This window comes from Zea mays, chromosome 3, assembly GCF_902167145.1.
Source record: "Zea mays cultivar B73 chromosome 3, Zm-B73-REFERENCE-NAM-5.0, whole genome shotgun sequence".
NCBI lineage: Eukaryota > Viridiplantae > Streptophyta > Magnoliopsida > Poales > Poaceae > Zea > Zea mays.
In genome coordinates, this window is record NC_050098.1 from 64,541,903 (window position 1) to 64,562,697 (window position 20,795).

The 20,795-nt window shown below is 43.7% G+C and overlaps 1 protein-coding gene across 2 annotated transcripts; it reads left to right on the top strand.

The window, feature by feature from the left end:
• Positions 1 to 4,844: 4,844 nt before the first annotated feature.
• Positions 4,845 to 19,824, top strand: LOC103650155 (AMSH-like ubiquitin thioesterase 3). Of its 2 annotated transcripts, XM_008675797.3 has the most exons (14): positions 4,845 to 5,170; positions 5,417 to 5,481; positions 5,563 to 5,635; positions 6,183 to 6,353; positions 6,479 to 6,564; positions 13,647 to 13,752; positions 13,844 to 13,890; positions 14,885 to 15,212; positions 15,396 to 15,485; positions 15,561 to 15,623; positions 15,769 to 15,843; positions 16,914 to 16,976; positions 18,133 to 18,182; positions 19,340 to 19,824. In XM_008675797.3, the coding sequence occupies exons 1-14, from the start codon at positions 5,045 to 5,047 to the stop codon at positions 19,518 to 19,520; spliced, it is 1,524 nt and encodes a 507-aa protein (XP_008674019.1). In that variant the 5' UTR covers positions 4,845 to 5,044; the 3' UTR covers positions 19,521 to 19,824. The 2 variants fall into 2 exon arrangements, with proteins under 2 accessions (XP_008674019.1, XP_020405814.1); XM_020550225.2 differs by lacking the exon at positions 18,133 to 18,182.
• The last annotated feature ends 971 nt before the right edge of the window (positions 19,825 to 20,795 follow it).

Here is a 20,795-nt window from a genome sequence, read left to right on the forward strand (position 1 = left end):
GCCAGACAGCGCCGACGAAGTCCCGAGCGCCGCGGGGAGGGGGTCAGCACCCGGACGAGTCCGAACATGCTAGGGGAAACCGCGACAAGGAGGAGGAACAGTGCGACGTCTAGCTGCTGGAACAGGTGAAGGTTGGAGAAGACACGGCGAAGTGGCTATCGTTGGTGAGGGAGGCGTGCGCCGATGACACCGGTGAACTGGGTGACGGTGCAGGTCGACCACGAGCACAAGGACCAGGCGGGAACAGAGAGACGCCTGACCAGGATGAGCTGCGGCCAGGGTTAGCGATGGAGAGTGGCTGGGCGCAGTGGATCACGCATTCACGCCAGGATGGTGGCTCGACGCAATGAAGCAGGAGGGCGGGGGCCCTAGAGACGACCGGCCGGTGCTTTAGCAAGGACACGACGAGCGGTCAAGCGCTGGGAGCCGAGATAGGACGAGCGCAGCACCTAGTGGAAGGCACGGTGGCTAATCTGCGTTACCCACGCGGCGACGTACGTGTCAATTTATGGAGAGGGAGCGTGGCACAAGAAAACATGGTGAGCATTTTTCTGAGAAGGCTACGTACGAGAAACCTCCTAGAAGAACGGCGCCAGGGATAAGAACAGGGAGAGACATGGTAATATATAAATGAGGAAAATCTCCCCAAACTAAACTAGCTCAGAATTTCAGTTACATGTTCTAACAGCACAAACTGTAACACGAATTTCTCCCAATTTTCAGTAATAATAGGCTGATCTTAGTTAACAAAATTTGGTCACAAAACATACCTCTACAAATTTGTTGTAGCAAACCTACGTCAAATAATCATAGGTCAAGAGTTATAGTGCTTCAAAGTGGGGCGAAAATACTGAAATTCAGATTCAGCTAACTGAACCAAAAGCTGAACTCACACCTGACAGCGAGAGTTCGAGCACAATTTACTCCAACACCAGTGCAGACACCTACAACCGACCTGTACCAAGATTGCTCATTGATACTCAGTCTTCAACTTTGTTTCAATGGTTACTAGCAAAAGCTCAACTGACCTCAAGTTATCGAGCACCAAAGTTGGGGCAGCACCAGCGAACTCAACAATTCAGCCTAGCTGAATTTGGTTCAGCACACCAATGTCTGACAGAGCGACTTGGAGCAGCATTTTCTCCCCTTTCTAAACAAGCTCAAGGAGATGAACCTTAATGAAAATTACTCACTACACTATCCTCTAACACTTTGCTCTGGAGAGTGCAGGCCATAACATCAGAAGTTTATCACAACAGAGATCTGAAGTTTGCTAAAAATGCTGAAACTGCACTTCAATTTCTGAATCAAAGTCCAGAAATCACAAGTCTGACAGCTCCAATTTGGACCACCTTTTCTCTAAGTTCCAAGTAGCTTTAGGGGTATAACCTTTGACCAAACTTGCACATTAACATATGGTCTTCAAACTTGCTACAGTAATTTCAGTCCAAAACCATATAGATCAATCACAACATAGCTCCAAACTAAGCACTAAAATACTGATTTCAGACTTGGGCTATTATTCAAAATCTGAAAACTCAGAATTCTCCTATGTTCATGCTACAGGTTTTTCATAGTAACCATGATGTATAACTCTATGGATAGAGCAGTAGAGAGCTCCAAATTTGCCCCAAAACACACCAATTCAGAATCTGAAACTACACTAAGTCTGAAACCTAACAATACAACTATTCAACTTTGCACTAGTTTTACACATAGTTCCACATGACGTTAGGGACATATTACTTCAGTAAACATGTACCACAAATATAGTTCTACAACTTTGCTACAGTGACCAGCACAAAAATTTCTAGAAACCAAAAGTTATTACAGCCCAAAGTTAGTTAATTGACATTATTTTCAGCAAATTCCAAATTGCACCAAAACTGAATTTTTGCAGTTTACTCCAAGTTTTCCTATAAAACTTGGACATCTCCACACATGGAAGTTGTTCAACTTTCCAAGCTTTACCACTTTGGTATATGGACTTTTGGCAACTTCTCACTAGATTTTAAATTCCACTTTTCGGGCTAGTTTAGGGTTTCAATTGAAATTTTGGACCTAGTAAAATGTATTCTAGGTGTATCAAGCAAGATGTTGCTAATGCATATGATGACATAGCAAAGTTTTAGTTCCCGTAACACCAGGGGTGTTACATCTATGACATAAATAATTATTGATAAGTAATTTTGTATACATGTTTTTAAGAAAATTCACCATCACTATACCTTTAAAGCACAACTTTCATCATGTGTCGGCACAAAAAAATGGTATGGGGGATTCGAACCGTGGGCATACGGATACAAGGTGAGCATCTTTTGCCATAGTAGCTCACGTGTGTTTGTGTTATATAAAGTAGAGATGTTGTTAATATATACACTAATAATTTCAAAAATAAAAACTATAATCGTGTTTGAATAAATATCTTATTTTAGCAAGGACTACCTATATGATATATAGAAATCGTAGCCATGTATAGTACAAACAACTAACTAGTAATGGATGAATCAACACCACAACAAACCTGATGGCCTGATTTGATTCGTTATCGTTGTCCGCTCAGCGTCACGCTACTCCAGCATATCATTTGTCCTGTCACGTGCCTGAGTTTGTTCTCAGATCTCTACAGTGAGGCTACACCGTGACGGTGCAACATGGTAAGTGACAGACCGATAGGGGAAGCAACCCCCTCAAATATCGCTCGCCATGAGCCATGGTCAGATGTTGCATTGTTGCTGCTCGTCAACCTGTATGATTGATTGGGATCACATGTGGCCATGGGACCTTCTACTTGAGAGCAAGTATAATAAGAACCATGGGCCTCCGACTTGGGACATTAGAAGTGGAGGAGAAAGAAAAGGAGAGAGAAGAAGCGGGTTGTAAACTTATAATTGGGTTAGAAACAAGAACCAAGAAACTTTATGAGAGATACAAGTGAGGTCATGCATGAAGAGTTAACTACTATACGGATGAGCTAAATGGTAGGCTACAAAGATTTTTTAAGCCAACGGTCAGCTGCATTATTAAACTTGCTCTGAACGCTTAGTGATGGATTGAGTGTCGAGTTGAGTTATGCATGCGGTCTGCGGGGAATTTCCTTGGGCAGTGGTTCTAGAACCTGGTTTGATGAAATGACTCCATTCTAGTTTATGATAATGGAATAGCTCTATTTCATATTTGAAAGATAGAATGATTAACTTCTATTTCATGAGTAAAAAGGTTCGATGGTTTTTAGGTAGTGATGAGATTCAACATATTAGAAGAATATTCTCTTTTTATAGTTGTTTTGTTCTGGACATTTATCAATCAAATACTACTAAAGTTAGAATAGAGTTGCTCAGTTCCACCTGACTCTTGAACCAAACACTAGTGTCGCTAATCACTGAGTAGATGAACGGAGTTGACACATACACCTATACATATATACTAGGAGTGACCAAAGTCAAGGTATGTGTGAGACCATCCTTAGGGTTGGTAATGGACTCTAAACTTTGCACTATAAAATTTAAGGATATTTTAAGGATCAGATTGAATTAGGATCAGACTCTATTTCTATTCAATTTTGAACTAAAATTAATTAAGTGCTCAAACAGACGATGAAGCAACATTTGTTAGCGATCCATTAACACCATTATCCAACATACAACTGTTGCTTAGACTACAAGCAAGCAACTAGAATGTGCACCTAGGTGGCCTAAATATCAGACGAGCATTAACAAGAGCAAAGAGAGCATGAGCAATTAATGGGTAAACACAAAGATCATCACAATTGTTAATCGCGAAGCAGATATGCAATATAATTTCAAATGTGAAAGAGGCTAAGTTACCTAGCTAAATTGAGATCATAGTCGTCAACGTAGGAATTTGTTAAAAATTGTTAAAACAAGGGTGACTAGTGTAACATAAATACACAACAACAATAAAATATGATGTCTATGGCATAGGAAATAAAGGAGGTAGAAACGTGCTTCAAGAGCATAATGACATCTGCATAGATGTTTAGACGAGAAGGTGTAACTATGTTAGGTTTTATGTATACCGGTCACTAGAATGACATGTGCAGTGTTTAGATGAGTTGGTGACATTGATCACATGTTGTACGTGTTTGGTTGCCTTTTTCAAAATATTCAAAGGTTCAACAAGCTATGATTTTAGCAATTAGTTTACTACACCTCTCATTTTTGACTTGCCAAACATATGTTTTTTTACAACTTTTGCTTGCTAAACTTTTTGTGGCAAAATTTTGGTTGCAAACTAAGCGGTCACTTCAAGACAAATTAATACATATAGTGTAAATATTGAACAAATCTCCAAGGTTGAGAGTTAGCATTCCTCGTGGCGTGATATATAGTCACCATTCAAGATGAAACGGTGCATCCAAACATGGTACATATTCTGATTTTAAAATAAATTGGGACAATTTGGATATTGATATGAAGTCTAATTCTAAGACGAATTAGAACCCACTAACATATAGCCTGTGCATTTAAGTGCAGCACATCAGTGCTCTATTTTGAAATATAGAACTTAACTCGTAAAAATCAACTATAATAATATCTTATTTTACATTTCCTATAAAAATATAGAGTACCTATGAAGTGACTCAAACTATACTACACCAGCATGAATGCTTTATCCTTATTTTTTACATTATTCTTAATATTTTCTAATAACATTATTTACTTCCTAAAATATAGGATTTAAGGCTTAACTGTTGGAGCGTAATCTATATTTAATGTTGTAAACATTTTAAAGAGCTATTTGCTATTTTTTATTGTTAGCTATGGGCTTGGATCCATAAATCATAAACACATATAATTCGATAAGTTATATACACGAGTGACGAGGTGATATATCAGTAGAAAGCCCAAACTACGAGTGTACGAGTGACAAAATAACAATTTTTTTCGGTGGAACGTGACATTGGGCAAGTCCTTTCCTTCACCGCTACCGAAGTCTACTTCCATTCCTCTCCTTCCTAACCCCGCGTCGCCCACGAGCTCGCCGTGCCGGCAGAGGCGAGGACCTCGCCGAAGCAGAGGCCATGGGGCGACCGCAGCCAGCCAGGGCTGGCGCCATCAACATCGAGGCGTGCGCGCGGCCGATCGCCGTCGACCACCGTATCAGTCTCCCGTACTACTTCCGCATCGCGGGCAGCCTCCTCCGACAGGTCGAAACCCTAACCAGCCCCCGGAGCCCAGCGTGGTGGATTGATCCTTCGTTTCTTGATCCCATCTCTTCTCCCTTGACGTATAGCTGTCTGGTTGTTTAATGGGCGATTGGCCGCAGTTCTCATTGATGGTTTTGCGCGATGCAATTCGACGAATTGGGGATTATTTTTGTTACGTCGTTAATGCGACTGCTAAAGCGTTGAATTAGACATGTGTTCATTTTGGTTCTCCGATGTTGGTCGCAGGCTAATATATATCGGAACGAGAGTAACTTGCTCGACCTGTATGTCATCCTTCTGAGATACTCGAGGTGGGCTGGGCATTCAGTCACATTCATACTTGCTGTTGGTTATGTGTATTGGTGTTATAGTTGACATCTGACTGGATGCAGCTTGCTGTGCGAGACGATTCCGAAGCATCGTGATTACCATGCCTTCAAGTTAAGAGAAAAGGCATTTTTTGATGTAATTTCTCTCAGCTCAACTTTGGAGATTATCTTTATTGTTCAAAGTTGGTGAAGTATACAATTTTGCATGATTGAATATCACACATCTCTAGCCGTATATCTCTACTCTATAAAGCATCACTTTCCACCGTCGTCGTGAATCACCACTTTCTCACCTCTTCTCTTCCATTCACCTCTACCTGCTCGGTGCTCACCCACATTTGGTAAAAAAACTAAAATTGTGCACAAATGAGGATTCAAACTGTAATAGTTGGCTCCAAACACACATTCACACCCACCTAGCCAACGGAACACATATGTCTTTGTGTTTTATACTCTAGACTCAAGGATAAATGAAAACCGTTGCGCGGTCACTTTGCTAGTATACTTTTGAGCAACAGTCTCTTCTGAAGTTCTGATCCCAGATGTTGGGCACGTAGACATGGAACATCTTGCAAACATCGATGTTCTTTTGCCTTCTCCAATTCATCTCTGAATTCCTTGTGGCTGATCTTGTATGATTTTCCCTAGATGTTTATCTAAAAATGAATGTTCTTTTGTTGTAGAAACTTATTGATATTATCAAAGAGCTTGAGACATTGAAGCCAGTTGTGCAGCGGCAGGTTGTTGAGCATAACAGAGGAAGTACTGTGGAATTTAATACTAATAGTCTAAATGGAAACTACGGTACAACTCGTAGGATAGAGCAGTGTACTCCAAGCTCTTATACTCCACAGGTATGCACTGCATCCCAGCCCGTAATATTGTGAAGCATTCTGGGAAGAAGAGACAGAGAATATGTACTTCTAGATTTTCATGTGCTTTGCTTATGTTATAATTCCTTATTCTTTTTGTTCTTTAGACATTTGTAGGCAGCAGTAATGGAGCATTGCAAAAACCCTTCCATGCTGGGAGACAAGTGGCATCATTATCAAGTGTACAGAAACAGTATGCATACCTTCTGGTCATTTTTATGTCTATGATATGTTATTGTTTCACTTTGCTTAGCTATAGTGAGGACATTTGGTTATTTTCTTAGCTAACACTTAACAGTTAGCCAGCACTTACATAAAGGGAAGATTGGCTGACATGTTAGATAACAAACTACTCCATCCAGTTCTATGCTTGTTGTTTTGGACAGGGACACGGCCTTCCGAACGTAGCTTTGACTATGATTTTCTATCATATTATATACCAAAAAATCAGCAAATATATAATTTTACCAAAGGGCCTTTTAAGGCTAAATGACTAATCTATACATATTACATGATGTCTTCAAACTAAATATTTTAAAAGTTAGTGATAGTCAATCAAAGTTATAAAAAATTGGCCTCAAACTTGTCCAAGACAGCAAGAATTATGGAACTATAGGGAGTATAATGTAGTAGCTTGACAATTGCTAAGCAAAACCGTTGGTTTCTAGAGAGCATATGATCCTGGGTGTGTTTGAGAAAGAAAAGTTAATTATTAGTGCTGCTTGCAAGAAACAGAACATAGATTTTTAAAATATTTTGTTTTCGATGTGATGTGCGGGCGCACATACGCCAGGCGCGCGCGTGATGTGCGCAGGGGAACAGAGCGCGCAGCCAGGACACAGGAAGGGAAGGCAAGTGGCTAGAAGGAAAGTTAGCCACCTAATCAATTGTTTCCTGTGTTAGTTATTTCCTTATTAGTCGTTTCCTTGTTAGTTATTTCCTTGTGAGTTATTTCCTTGTGAGTTGTTTCCTTGTTAGTTATTTCCTTACTAGTTGTTTCCTTGTTAGTTATTTCCTTATAGCTGCCCCCTCTGTGGCTATATAAGCATGTACGAGACATCATTTGGGATAAGCAATAATTCAGTCCTAATCTCCCTCTCTTCTCTACAAACCGACGACTGAGGGGTATAACCTCGCCGGCGTGACGGACAGCGGCTACGAGTTACGTAGCCGGGGTCCGGCCAGTCGGGGATTTGGCGTCCTTGACAACCTGGTATCACGGTCTCGTCGATCCTCACCCACCCGCTCCAACCACGCCCAGCAGCCGCCAACGCCACCACCTTTCCCAGCCTCCACCACAGCCATGGCCGAGCCCACCATTGCCGACGTCCTCGCTGAGTTGCGGGCACTCCGCACGGACGTCAACACGCTGCAGTTCGACATGGCGGCCATGAAGGACAAGTCTGCGTCGGCCTCGGACAACGGGGGCCACGGTCGGCGACCCGAGGGGCAGCGCGACCACGATCCGTACCTCCAACACCGCAAGTGGGACTTCCCCCGCTTCGACGGCTCCGTCGATCCGATGCTGTTCATCAACAAATGTGAGTCATACTTCCGGCATCACCGCACCTTGGGGGAGGAACGTGTTCGGATGGCATCATACCATCTGGACGACGTCGCGCAGCTGTGGTACAACCAGCTTGAAGAAGATGATGGTGCCCCGTCATGGGGTCGATTCAAAGACTTCCTGAATGAGAGGTTCGGACCTCCACTCCGTTCCGCGCCATTGTTCGAACTTTCGAAATGCCGGCGCACCGGATCTGTGGAGGAGTACTCTAATCGTTTCCAGACGCTCCTGCCCCGTGCCGGTCGGCTGGACGAAGCTCAACGAGTGCAACTCTTCACCGGAGGCCTCCTCCCGCCTCTCAGTCATGCGGTGCGCATCCATAATCCGACCACGCTCGCCGCTGCGATGAGCCTGGCGCGGCAAGTGGAGCTCATGGAGCTCGAGCGACCGCTGGTACGACAGGGAGCGCGCGGTCTACTTCCGCCACCGCCGCCTCGAACCGCTCCGGCCGCGCCACCCCAGCAGCTGGCTCTTCCAAACCTGCCGGCGGGTAACGACCAGGGACGACGCGAGGGCAACCAGCGGCGCCTCTCTACGGCGGAGCAGGCGGAACGACGTCGCCTTGGCCTTTGTTTTAACTGTGACGAAAAGTATTCTCGTGGCCATAACAGGTTTTGCAAGCGGATTTTCTTCGTGGACGGGGTGGAGATTGATGACACCGAACCCGTCACCGACGACGGGGACAGGGACGCCCCCTGCTTCTCGCTGCAGGCGGTGGCTGGGGTGTCCATGACGGACACCACGCAACTCGCGGTCACACTAGGGGCCGCTCAGCTCGTAGCCCTCCTCGACTCCGGCAGCACCCACAATTTCATCTCCGAAGAAGCCGCTCGGCGAACGGGTCTTCCGCTCCAACAACGTCCCCGCCTAACGGCCATGGTGGCTAATGGTGAGAAGATCACCTGCGCCGGCATCATCCGCAAAGCCCCACTAATCATCGCTGGTGCTGCGTTCCCGACGGAGCTGTTCGTCATGCCCTTGGCCGGGTACGACATCGTCCTCGGCACCAAATGGCTCGGCGCGTTGGGACCCATTGTCTGGGACCTGGCCAACAGGCGCATGTCCTTCCAGCGAGGGGGCCACACCATCTCATGGGCGGGCCTATCCACGACGTCGGGCCCGGCGGTGTGCGCCTTGTCCGCTGAAGAATCGCTCTTGGATGCTCTCCTTGGAGCGTTTGCAAGGGTCTTCGCCACTCCAACGGGACTGCCCCCCAAGCGCGCACATGATCACCGCATCCTGTTGAAGCCCGATGCACAGCCGGTCGCCGTGCGCCCCTATCGGTACCCAGCTGCCCACAAAGATGAGTTGGAGCGGCAGTGTGCAGCCATGATGGAACAAGGGATCGTCCGACGCAGCGACTCCCCGTTTTCGTCGCCGGTCCTCCTTGTCAAGAAGGCCGATGGATCCTGGCGCTTCTGCGTCGACTACCGGGCCCTGAACGCCATGACGGTCAAGGACGCCTTCCCGATCCCGGTGGTGGATGAGCTATTGGATGAGCTCAACGACGCCAAATTTTTCTCCAAGCTCGACCTACGGTCGGGATACCACCAGGTCCGCATGCGACCCGAGGACATCCACAAGACGGCGTTCCGCACACATGACGGCCTATATGAGTTCCTGGTCATGGCGTTCGGACTCTGCAACGCGCCGGCCACATTCCAAGCCCTCATGAACGACGTCCTGAGGCCGTTCCTCCGTCGCTTCGTCCTCGTATTTTTTGACGATATTTTGATCTACAGCAGGACTTGGGCAGATCACCTCCGGCACCTGCGTGCTGTCCTGGAAGAACTGCGCCGTCACCAGCTCTTCGTCAAGCGCACCAAATGTTCCTTCGGGGTCTCCGCCGTCGCCTACCTTGGCCACGTTATCTCTGCGGCGGGCGTCGCCATGGATCCCGTCAAGGTGCAAGCCATCCATGATTGGCCGACGCCACGATCCGCCCGTGCCGTCCGTGGCTTCCTCGGCCTCGCGGGGTACTACCGCAAGTTCGTACATAACTATGGCACGGTGGCCGCGCCCCTGACGGCGTTGCTCAAGAAGGACGGTTTCACTTGGGATGATGCAGCGGCCACGGCGTTCTCCGCGCTCAAGGCGGCGGTCACTTCGGCACCAGTCCTCGCCATGCCCGACTTCGCCAAGCTGTTCGTCGTCGAATGTGACGCGTCAACCATCGGCTTTGGGGCGGTCCTAGTCCAGGAGGGACACCCGGTGGCATACTTCAGCCGGCCAGTAGCGCCGCGCCACCGCGCGCTGGCCGCCTACGAGCGAGAGCTCATTGGCATGGTCCAGGCGGTTCGGCATTGGAGGCCATACCTATGGGGGCGCCGCTTCCTCGTCAAGACGGACCACTACAGCTTGAAATACCTCCTCGACCAGCGCCTCGCCACGATTCCGCAGCACCACTGGGTCGGCAAGCTCTTGGGCTTCGATTTCACAGTGGAGTACCGCTCCAGGGCCACGAATACTGTCGTCGACGCCCTATCCCGCCGCGACAACGAGGAAGGAGAGCTGCTGGCCATCTCAGCGCCCCGGTTCGACTTCATCGAGCGCCTCCGCCATGCCCAGGCTACCGACCCGACGCTGGTAGCCGTCCACGATGAGCTCCGGGCGGGGACCCGCACGGCGCCGTGGACCATCACCGACGGCATGGTCGCCCTGGAGGGGCGCCTCTACATCCCGCCAGCATCGCCACTACTTCAGGAAATCCTGGCCGCGGTCCACGACGACGGCCATGAAGGCGTTCATCGCACGCTGCACCGCCTGCGGCGTGATTTTCATTTCCCCAACATGCGTCGTGTGGTGCAGGACTTTGTGAAGGCGTGCGCCACATGTCAGAGGTACAAGACTGACCACCTGAGGCCGGCCGGGCTGCTCCAGCCACTGCCCATTCCGTCCAGCGTGTGGGCCGACATCGGCATCGATTTCATTGAAGCACTCCCCCGGGTGCAGGGCAAGACAGTAATCCTCTCCGTCGTCGACCGCTTCAGCAAGTACTGCCACTTCATCCCGTTAGCACACCCCTACACCGCCGAGTCTGTCGCCCAAGCATTCTTCAGCGACATCGTCCGCCTTCATGGTGTGCCGCAATCTATCGTCTCGGACCGCGACCCGGTGTTCACGTTGACATTCTGGACCGAGCTCATGCGGCTCACTGGCACCAAGCTCTTCATGTCGTCGGCTTTTCACCCGCAAACGGATGGACAGACGGAGGCCGCCAACAGGGTAATCGTCATGTACCTCCGTTGTTTCACAGGCGATCGTCCTCGGCAGTGGCTTCGCTGGCTTCCGTGGGCCGAATACACCTACAACACGGCTTTCCAATCGTCGCTCCGGGAGACGCCGTTCCGCGTGGTCTATGGCCGCGACCCGCCCTCCATCCGCTCTTATGAGCCTGGTGAGACGCGTGTGGCAGCTGTTGCACTGGAGATGGAGGACCGCACGGCTTTTCTCGCCGACGTCCGCTACCCGCCTCGAACAGGCCCAAGCGGTCCAAAAGCGTGTCTATGATCAACACCATCGTCCGGTGGAGTACCAAGTTGGGGACTGGGCACTACTACGACTCCGGCAACGCCCGGCAGCATCACTACCACGGACCTCCACCGGCAAGCTCAAGCCACGGTTCGTTGGACCGTATCGCGTCCTGGAGATCATCAACGCCGTGGCTGTCCGGCTCGAGCTTCCGCCAGGGGCCCGCCTCCATGATGTGTTCCATGTTGGAGTGCTCAAGAAGTTCGTCGGCACACCACCAGCAACACCCCCGGCATTACCCCCCACGCACAACGGCGCTGTGGTGCCCGTGCCAGCAGGGGTCACAGCCGGGCGCCTGGCTCGTGGGATTCGCCAGCTATTGGTCCAGTGGCAAGGTGAGCCAGCTGCGTCAGCAAGCTGGGAGGACTACGACGACTTTCACGCTCGCTTCCCTGATTTCCAGCTCGAGGACGAGCTGGTCTTCGACGGCGGGAGAGATGTGATGTGCGGGCGCACATACGCCAGGCGCGCGCGTGATGTGCGCAGGGGAACAGAGCGCGCAGCCAGGACACAGGAAGGGAAGGCAAGTGGCTAGAAGGAAAGTTAGCCACCTAATCAATTGTTTCCTGTGTTAGTTATTTCCTTATTAGTCGTTTCCTTGTTAGTTATTTCCTTGTGAGTTATGTCCTTGTGAGTTGTTTCCTTGTTAGTTATTTCCTTACTAGTTGTTTCCTTGTTAGTTATTTCTAGAGATGGCAACGGGTACAAATCCGCTGGGTTTTGCCGTCCCAAACCCGTACCCGTGAAAAATATCTATGCCCATTAAAAAACCCGTACCCATGACGGGTTTGAGATTTTGCCCAAACCCGTACCCATCGGGTTAGCGGGTACCCATGGGTTACCCGCGGGTTTCATCTCCAATATACTTTTTCTTCTCACAATCAATAAGTATTATAATGATTAATGATATCATGATCCAAAAGTTGTGTAATGAACAACGAGTTCATGATTTGATATAAAAATTATTAGTAGAGAGAATGAAATACAAATAATAAGTTGTATGATTAAGTGACTTTGCACCAGGTTATCCATCCACCACATATATAACACTAGTAAAAACTATAATAGCAAGCAAGCAACACTCTCACCGACTACTGATGCATTCACCAATTGATAAAAAATATGAAATAAATAAGGAATAACAAGTTTGTTGTTTGTTTATAAAATAAAATGACAATATGCACTAGGTTTGGTCGGGTTTAAAAAACCCACGGGTTCACGGGTTTGGGTACTATAGGATCAAACCCGTACCCATAAACCCACCGGGTATAGATTTATGCCCATTAACAAACCCACGGGTATGAAAATTGACCCAAACCCGTACCCTAATGGGGTAAAAACCCATTGGGTTTCGGGTTTCGGGTACCCATTGCCATCTCTAGTTATTTCCTTATAGCTGCCCCCTCTGTGGCTATATAAGCATGTACGAGACATCATTTGGGATAAGCAATAATTCAGTCCTAATCTCCCTCTCTTCTCTACAAACCGACGACTGAGGGGTATAACCTCGCCGGCGTGACGGACAGCGGCTACGAGTTACGTAGCCGGGGTCCGGCCAGTCGGGGATTTGGCGTCCTTGACACCTTCGTTGTAAACAAACATGGTTATAGTTCATGGCTCAGAATCTTTACTAGATGGCTTGGGTTACTAGTTCATGGATCTAGCTCTAGTTGAGCAGTTCATTTTTGAAGAATAAATTAATGTTGTTTCTCTTTATCCTATCAGACTATCAGTTAGTATTACTTTTATCGATATGTTCTGATTTTCCTACAATTAGATAAATGAATTTCAACCTCCTAGAATAACACTGCATCTAGGATTTTCCGTTTATTGGTCATTCCAAATGCTTTATATTTGTAAATTAAAAAACAACATTATTGCATGAGGAAGGTCAGGAGGTTTACAAAATTATTGTTGTTGCAAGAGGTCAATGACTTATGTAGTTATGTGCTTTGTCAGAATCATAGTTAGACTATTCCTTCTAATTCCTTTCATCTGAATTTTATTTTCTTCTCTAGACAGTTTATATTGTCCAGTGCTTTAGATAAAATATGGCCTATCCTTTTCCTGATGTATCAGTAGCCATTTGTGTTAGATAGTTGTGTCTTTGATCTTTTTTATTTTCTTTTGGTACTTTTGAGCAATAAACGTTGTCATCGGTTATCTAAACTATGCAGATTTATGAATCTACCATATCCAAAAGAAGAAACACTAGCTAGACACTCCATATTAGGACCTAATGGTCTTAATGGCCGGTGGAATGGGCCTGTTACTGGAATCAAGGTATAGTTATTTTCCTTCATTGTTTAACGTTTATTGAGAATTTGATCACATACAAGCATTATATCATACATTTACCTACTGCTCATTACAGGTTCAATATCCAAGCAATTTTGAATTAACACAAAATGGTATAACAAGGTGATAGTTCATTACCTCTGATAGTTTTAGCAGAAGTATACTTTCTCCATTATTCTCACTTCTGTTACGTACAGTGTGTAATTCCTTTCTACCTCCACTCCGTTATGCCCCTAACTAGGATACGCACTGTTTCATGTGAAATTCTTTCATTCTAAATCCTGCTGTAGAGGATTAAAATTTATACCGTCTCAGCATGCATCAGGTTACTAGAAAAGCAAAATAATCCAAGGTTGTAAAAAATAGCAAAGGGTAGTTTTATTTAAAATTAATTGATTTGGAGACATTCTACTGTTCTATTTTTCAAAATGCAGATCTTGTGATATCCTTGTTTCCTTAATCATGAAATATTATCATTTTTTGGAAGATTTATCTCATGTGTAATTTATATTTGTTTCTTTTTTTAATATTCAATGTTTGGGTTTATATTGGACTTGGGCAATATAAACGCATGTACGTCCTATGCGTTCTTTGATACTTTGAGTACTCACTCTGTTTTTACAAGGTACATGTACATTTGGAGATCCCAATTTTGTTTTAGCAATAATTATCCACAATACATGACAATATTTTCATATGGTTACAATAACTTACTAATGGTAAACATGAGATATTGGCAAGTTGAATAAAGCCTTACCATTTCTTCTTTATGGAGTAATGTTGTAATGAATTTTCTGTTTTACAAATTTTAGCTATTTGTACAAATTTTCACAAATATTTTAAATGTTCTGTACCAACATAAATGCACCTGAACATGAATTGCTCAAGTGGACTCCATCGAATAGAATTTTGATAGAAATATTACATGACCACCCAAGTTAAATAGAAACTTAGCCTTGTGTATGAGGTTTGACTAGAGGAGACATGCATGAAAATGATTGGAGGGACAACAAGATGCAATTAGTCATCTATTTGGAAACTAGTCCATCCTCATAGCTATGCCATTTTGTTTCCTATTGCTTGACATTATTATTTATTAGATGCTTTGATTCTGCAGTTTAGTGCCATCCATCTTGAACCAAGATGATTTGCATGGTTCCAACACTGCACCTGCACCTCCACCTCCAAGTAGCTCCTCAAATGACAATGACAATATGAAATCTGTTCTCTCTCTTGATGATGGTCGATGGTCTGTACCAGCAGAAGAACACACTCCACTTCCTTCTGCTAATTTGGAAGAGGAGTTGTTCCAATTGAATATCAAACAACCTTCTCCTCCACCAGTTCTTGCAGAGGTACAAAGACCAATTTCTCCATCAAGAGTTGCCGATCCAACACCAGGACTTCCGACCTCAGGAACTGCCCGATTTCAGAACTTGCATGTTGTAAGTTTGAAATGCAGCTTTTCCTTTTTGAAATCTTTATATCAGCCATCACATTGCAGTTCATACATACGTATTTCATCTATAACAATTTTGGTTCTTCCATCTATTTTGTTTCTAAGATTTCTAACTCATGTACTTTTTTGACTTACTTTGATTATTTGTTTCATTGTGCATTGTTCTTAGCCGATCAAGTTGATGGAGTGTTTTCTAAGGGTTGCTGAGTCAAACACCAAAAGAAGCTTAGAAACCTGTGGGGTTCTTGCTGGTACCCTGGTATGTATGCATCACTTATAGGTAATAAGAGTGTGGTTTGCTGGATTTCTGACACTAATTGTATTTTTCATGTAGAAAAATAGAACTTTTTATGTGACAACCTTAATTATTCCAAAGCAGAAATCGACATCTGATACGGTAAGATCTTAGTTTTTTACTTCCATTTTATCTTTGCCTTCTGTCATTCCATCTCCATTCTTATTATTGCAAAGTTAACAACGCATGCAATGCTGTACCCCTGTACCTCCATTTAGTACTGAATGACATGACTTTCTTTGTTCAGTGTGAAGCTACAAATGAAGAAGAACTATTTGAAGTTCAGGACACATACTCATTGTTCACTCTTGGTTGGATTCATGTGAGTTCTAACTTGGACACTTTCTTTTGGTTTCTCAAATGAATAAGGTAGATGTACTCTACTCTCTCCGTTCTATAATATAAGGTATCCAAGCATTCAAATTTGTCCCAAATTATAAGGGATTCTAGGTGTACAAACCCTCTAGAAGGCAAATTTCACATGCATACCTACCATGCTACCATCAATAGCACCAATCTAAATATGGTAATCAGGGAGGGTTACATGTGTCATTTGTTTTACCATATAATATGTCCTAATATTTCTTGGATACCTTATATTTGAGGATGGAGTATGGTATATGGATTGCACTTAGGGATGTGAGTCCCACATGTTTTGGGTCATTGGGTTGACCTTAAACTTGTTAAAATGAGCTAGAATTTCATGCACCTAATTAATTTAGGGAGAGAAATGAACTAGGCTAGCTGACCCTCGAAACACCATTGGGTACCCACTTGTGCCCTTAATTGCACTCAGATATTTGTAAAAACGTATTGATGAAGATGCTTGTTTTGAAGCTGCTACTTCTGCCTTGTGCAAAAATGTCTGCTTAAGCATTGCAAGTGCTTTATAAATATGGATATTATGATATGAAAAATATTTAACTTGGATCGACATGTCATGGAATATAGAAGCTTGAGTGTCTGAGAGATTTTTGCCTTGGTCTTCATTTCTGCTACACCAGGCTGGGAGTCTCATTGTGCATGTTGAGTAGTGCAAGGTCCAGCGATTTTGCCTTATCTTACTGGTCGTCTGTAGTACAGAAGAATTGGACCAACATTTAGCATGTTTGGATAGCATTACATGTACTGCACTATTATTTATCATTTAATTTTTACATCATGCACTCGTATGTTTATATTATATGTGCCTGTTGCAATTTTGGTATTAAATATTCTTCCAATCTTTCAGGAGTTGTAAATATCTTTTACATTTCATGTGGTGTTTGATGTTCTGTACCTGCAAAAGTGCAAATAGTCATGGAATTACTTGGAACTGTGGCTGCATTAGTTGACTGATTGCTTTATTCACACTAGAGAAAATATCACATTCTTCGATGTTTTTTTTTCCAGACACATCCAACACAGTCCTGCTTCCTTTCTTCCATTGACGTCCACAATCATTATTCTTATCAGGTAATGCTGGCAGACTGGATCTCACAATATGTTTCTGCTTACTTGATGTTACAGTTCTCTGGTTACATTACTGCAACCAGTCCCTCAGGATTTGATTATATTTGACTTATAAGGCTATCTCCAGCAGCTTACCCATCGGGGACGGGGACGTGGAAGCATTTCCCATCCCCGTTCCCTGTGGGGACCTGTTAAACTTACACGTGACGATGTTTTCATGCAATAGATAATGATAAAAATAAATAATTACCTTGTCAAGAGATTTACATCTGACAATGTGTATAAACAAAAATATTTTGCATTAATAACAAAGAAAGTACGTCCTGATTATAATTTAAGCGGGGATGGAGATCCCCGACGGGCCCCACGTGGAACGGGGATGGGGAAGAAATGTCCCCTGCAACCATTCGTGGGGATCCCCGCAGGGATTTTTTTTTTGTCGCGGGGACAGAGTTGGGGAGCTAAAACCCAACCGAGAATTCCTCGTTGCCATCCCTACTATTACCCATTTCAAACTCTACTATGTAAACAATGCAGTCTACAGTGAAAAATAGTGTTTTGGGTGACCATATGGGTGAATTGCTAGAGACAATCTAACTATTTCTTTTATTGTTTAAATGTGGAAAAACTTACTGGGTTCTAGCCATTGTGAAGATGTTCTCCAATACTAATACAATATCTTAATGCACTTTCATAGTTCCAGAGTGATCAATGGAATAGCTCAATGAGATTTGATTCTACTACTATTCAATATTAGACCGTGTCCAGTAGTGTACCCATAGGTTTACCAGAACACTGTTTTGCACTGTAGACTACACTGTTCGTAAAGTGGAGTTTGAATATAGAGATGGGTAATTTCTTGGAGATAGTCTTATAAGCTCAATGACTGGTCATAGTAGGTTTAATTATGTTTAATCCTATTCTAAAATACTAATCCATACCAAAGATTAGATTAGATTTGGCAAAGTGTTCTCTAGTAATTATTTTTTGGTATGTGCTTATCTTATGTGTGCAATAGTTACCCCCCCCCCCCCCCCCCCCCCCCCCGCGCGAAAAAAGAGGATCATCTTGCTAATTTGGTTAAGATCTACTGGTCTATGAATCGAAAATACTTAGTGTTTTTATTTGATTATGTGGTTTGCTTTTTCTTTGCTGATAGGTCATGCTACCTGAAGCAATTGCAATAGTTATGGCACCTACTGACACAAGGTTATCCATCTATGCTGTTGATATCCATTTTTGCATTTTTTTCAACACTTCTGTTTGACATATGGTATTGTACATCATTTCCTGATACTGATTTTCATGGGTGCCAAATTCTTTAATATCTCATCTTGTTATGACCGGCGTCACCTATAGGCTATAGTCACCAGGGCCACACGGGTAGTTAGTGGCAAAATGTATAGGATTTTCCTCCCTTCTAGGCCTCCTTTGGAATGGAGGATTAGTAAAACATAGGGATGGAAAAAATGTAGGAATAGAGTTGCATGTCACCTTCAATTCCACAGGAAAATTTTCAAGAGGTTGGACCTCATGTTAAAAAACCTCCAAAATCTCACTACAATGCTCAATTCCATAGGAATTTTATAGAATTTATTGCAACTCAATCCTTTGTTCCAAAGGACCACATAGGAAAACTTTCCATAGGGTTTTAATCCTTTAAAATCCCTTCACTTTTCCCTTGTTCCAAAGGAGGCCTAGATATTTTGTACTGTTTGCATGAAAATAGGATCATGGTTGACTCTTGTTAGGAGGTTTTCAAAAAATAAGGATCGCTTGCTTAGTGGTCAAGTAAGCCTCCATATAAAGAGAGATGTATCTAATCACGCAAGTCAATTATCTTGCTTGGTCTTAAGGGCCACCTCCCACGTCTCTCTCTTTCGCTTGCTCCCTATACCCATACAACCTACGCAGTCGCGGTAGTAATTCGTATCCTACGGTATCTATTATCAGTGTTCCAATAACTTGATTAGTAAGGACCGTACATTTTCAGGAAGTGTTACTAGCGTAACTGGTTCAGGTGGGAGGTGTAGTAGTGCATCTGGACCACCTAGGTTTGAGTACTCTCAGACTCATTTATGCTCCTTTTCCTTAATGAAAAAGAGCCTAGTTTCACTAGATTGGGCCTCGTTTGGTTTGCGTAGGACAACATTGCCTTTGCAAGCTTTAAAATATAAATTATGTACGTTGTCAACCTATTTGGTTGTGGTTATTCTTTTATCCATAGGTTTCGCAAATCTTCTCGACCTGGAGTTAACTGGCTTTTGTGTTATTTGGAAGCTTGCTAGTTTGTGTCACCCTTTCTGTACCATCATAACATCAGAAGACATCTGACTGTGATCATGTTTATGTATTTGTTTGACCAGAAAACATGGTATATTTCATCTCACGGATCCAGGTGGCATGGGCGTGATCCATGATTGTCAAGAGAGAGGTTTCCATCCTCACAAGGCACCACTTGATGGGTCGCCAATATATGAGCAGTGCTCCCATGTGTACATGGACACCGATATAAAGTTCGATATGATTGATCTGCGACAAAGATGACGAAGCTCACCTTTGGGTTTATTTTGCAACCTATACTTCTCGCAGTTAAATCAATTGCTGCCTTATTTTTTTCTTAGCTCAAGATTTGTGAATTCTTATGTACGCTGTTGTACATAGCTATTGCGTTGTATAGGGAAAACCATTGAGGTAATAATATCATTGGTAATGCTTCGTTGTAATTCATTCCTTCAACCTCGCAAGGCACGTTTGTGCGGTAAGATGAGGAAGTGGTGTCTGGATTTTATGCCATGCCAAATATTTGACTTAAAAGGGCATCAAATATCACAAATTGTTAAAGGTCTCATTTCTTAGACTATCTTCATTAGACTATCTTCAGTAGACTTCTTATCCCACTCTTTATTTTAAACTTCACTCTGCAAATAGTGTAATCTACAGTACAAATTTTGCACGGCCGTTTATATGACCTGCTAGAGATGGACTTAGAGACTTATGATGCGTTTGGTTTGTTGAGTCATCATTTATTTCATGAGTTGATGTATCATAAGTTTATCCTATAAATCTTGGTCTCATTTGTCATGTATATATTAATTATTAGGTTACGATGAGTGTGGTGGTGATGGATCAACTTATTCTTGCACAAGTTTAGAATCATGAGCAATTTTTTATTACTACCCCAGATCTTGTAATTTCTTCCATAAAGCTGAACTGCATATATCTTATAATTTCTTCCATAAAGCCGCCAGACTGGTCGGCTCTGGACGCTGTCTCAGTACCATTGTTAAATTATTACTAGATGCTAGTTATTGTAAGAATGTGTATAACACATGACATATATGATTGTGTAAAACACTGTTTTGTACTGCATACAACACTGTTTTTAGAGTATAGTTTGAAATAGGTGGAATAAGAAAGCTGTTGGAGATAGCCTAATCCGTATGAGCATACCCACTATATTTGAATAAGACTCCTTATTGATCGTCGCTATGCACGAGCTGTGATAACTCGTACAAGCTTACAAGCTAACCTAATATAGATTAGAATAAGACTTCTTATTGCGCGAGTTCTTCTAATTTATATAGACATAGAACATATGAAGTACGAGACAAGAGGGCGCAAGTATAGTTTTGGAAATAAAAAACTGCAGGACAGTCTGGTAGTTAAGGTGAGGCAATTTTTTTTAAAAAAACTAAAATTTTAGCTCTTCAACATTAGATATATGTTATGAAATACAACAACAATAAAGATTTTTAGTTCCAAGTAAATTTAGATTAGAGTTGAAACCTAACCGCAACCAAAAGTCAAAGTTTGTATACA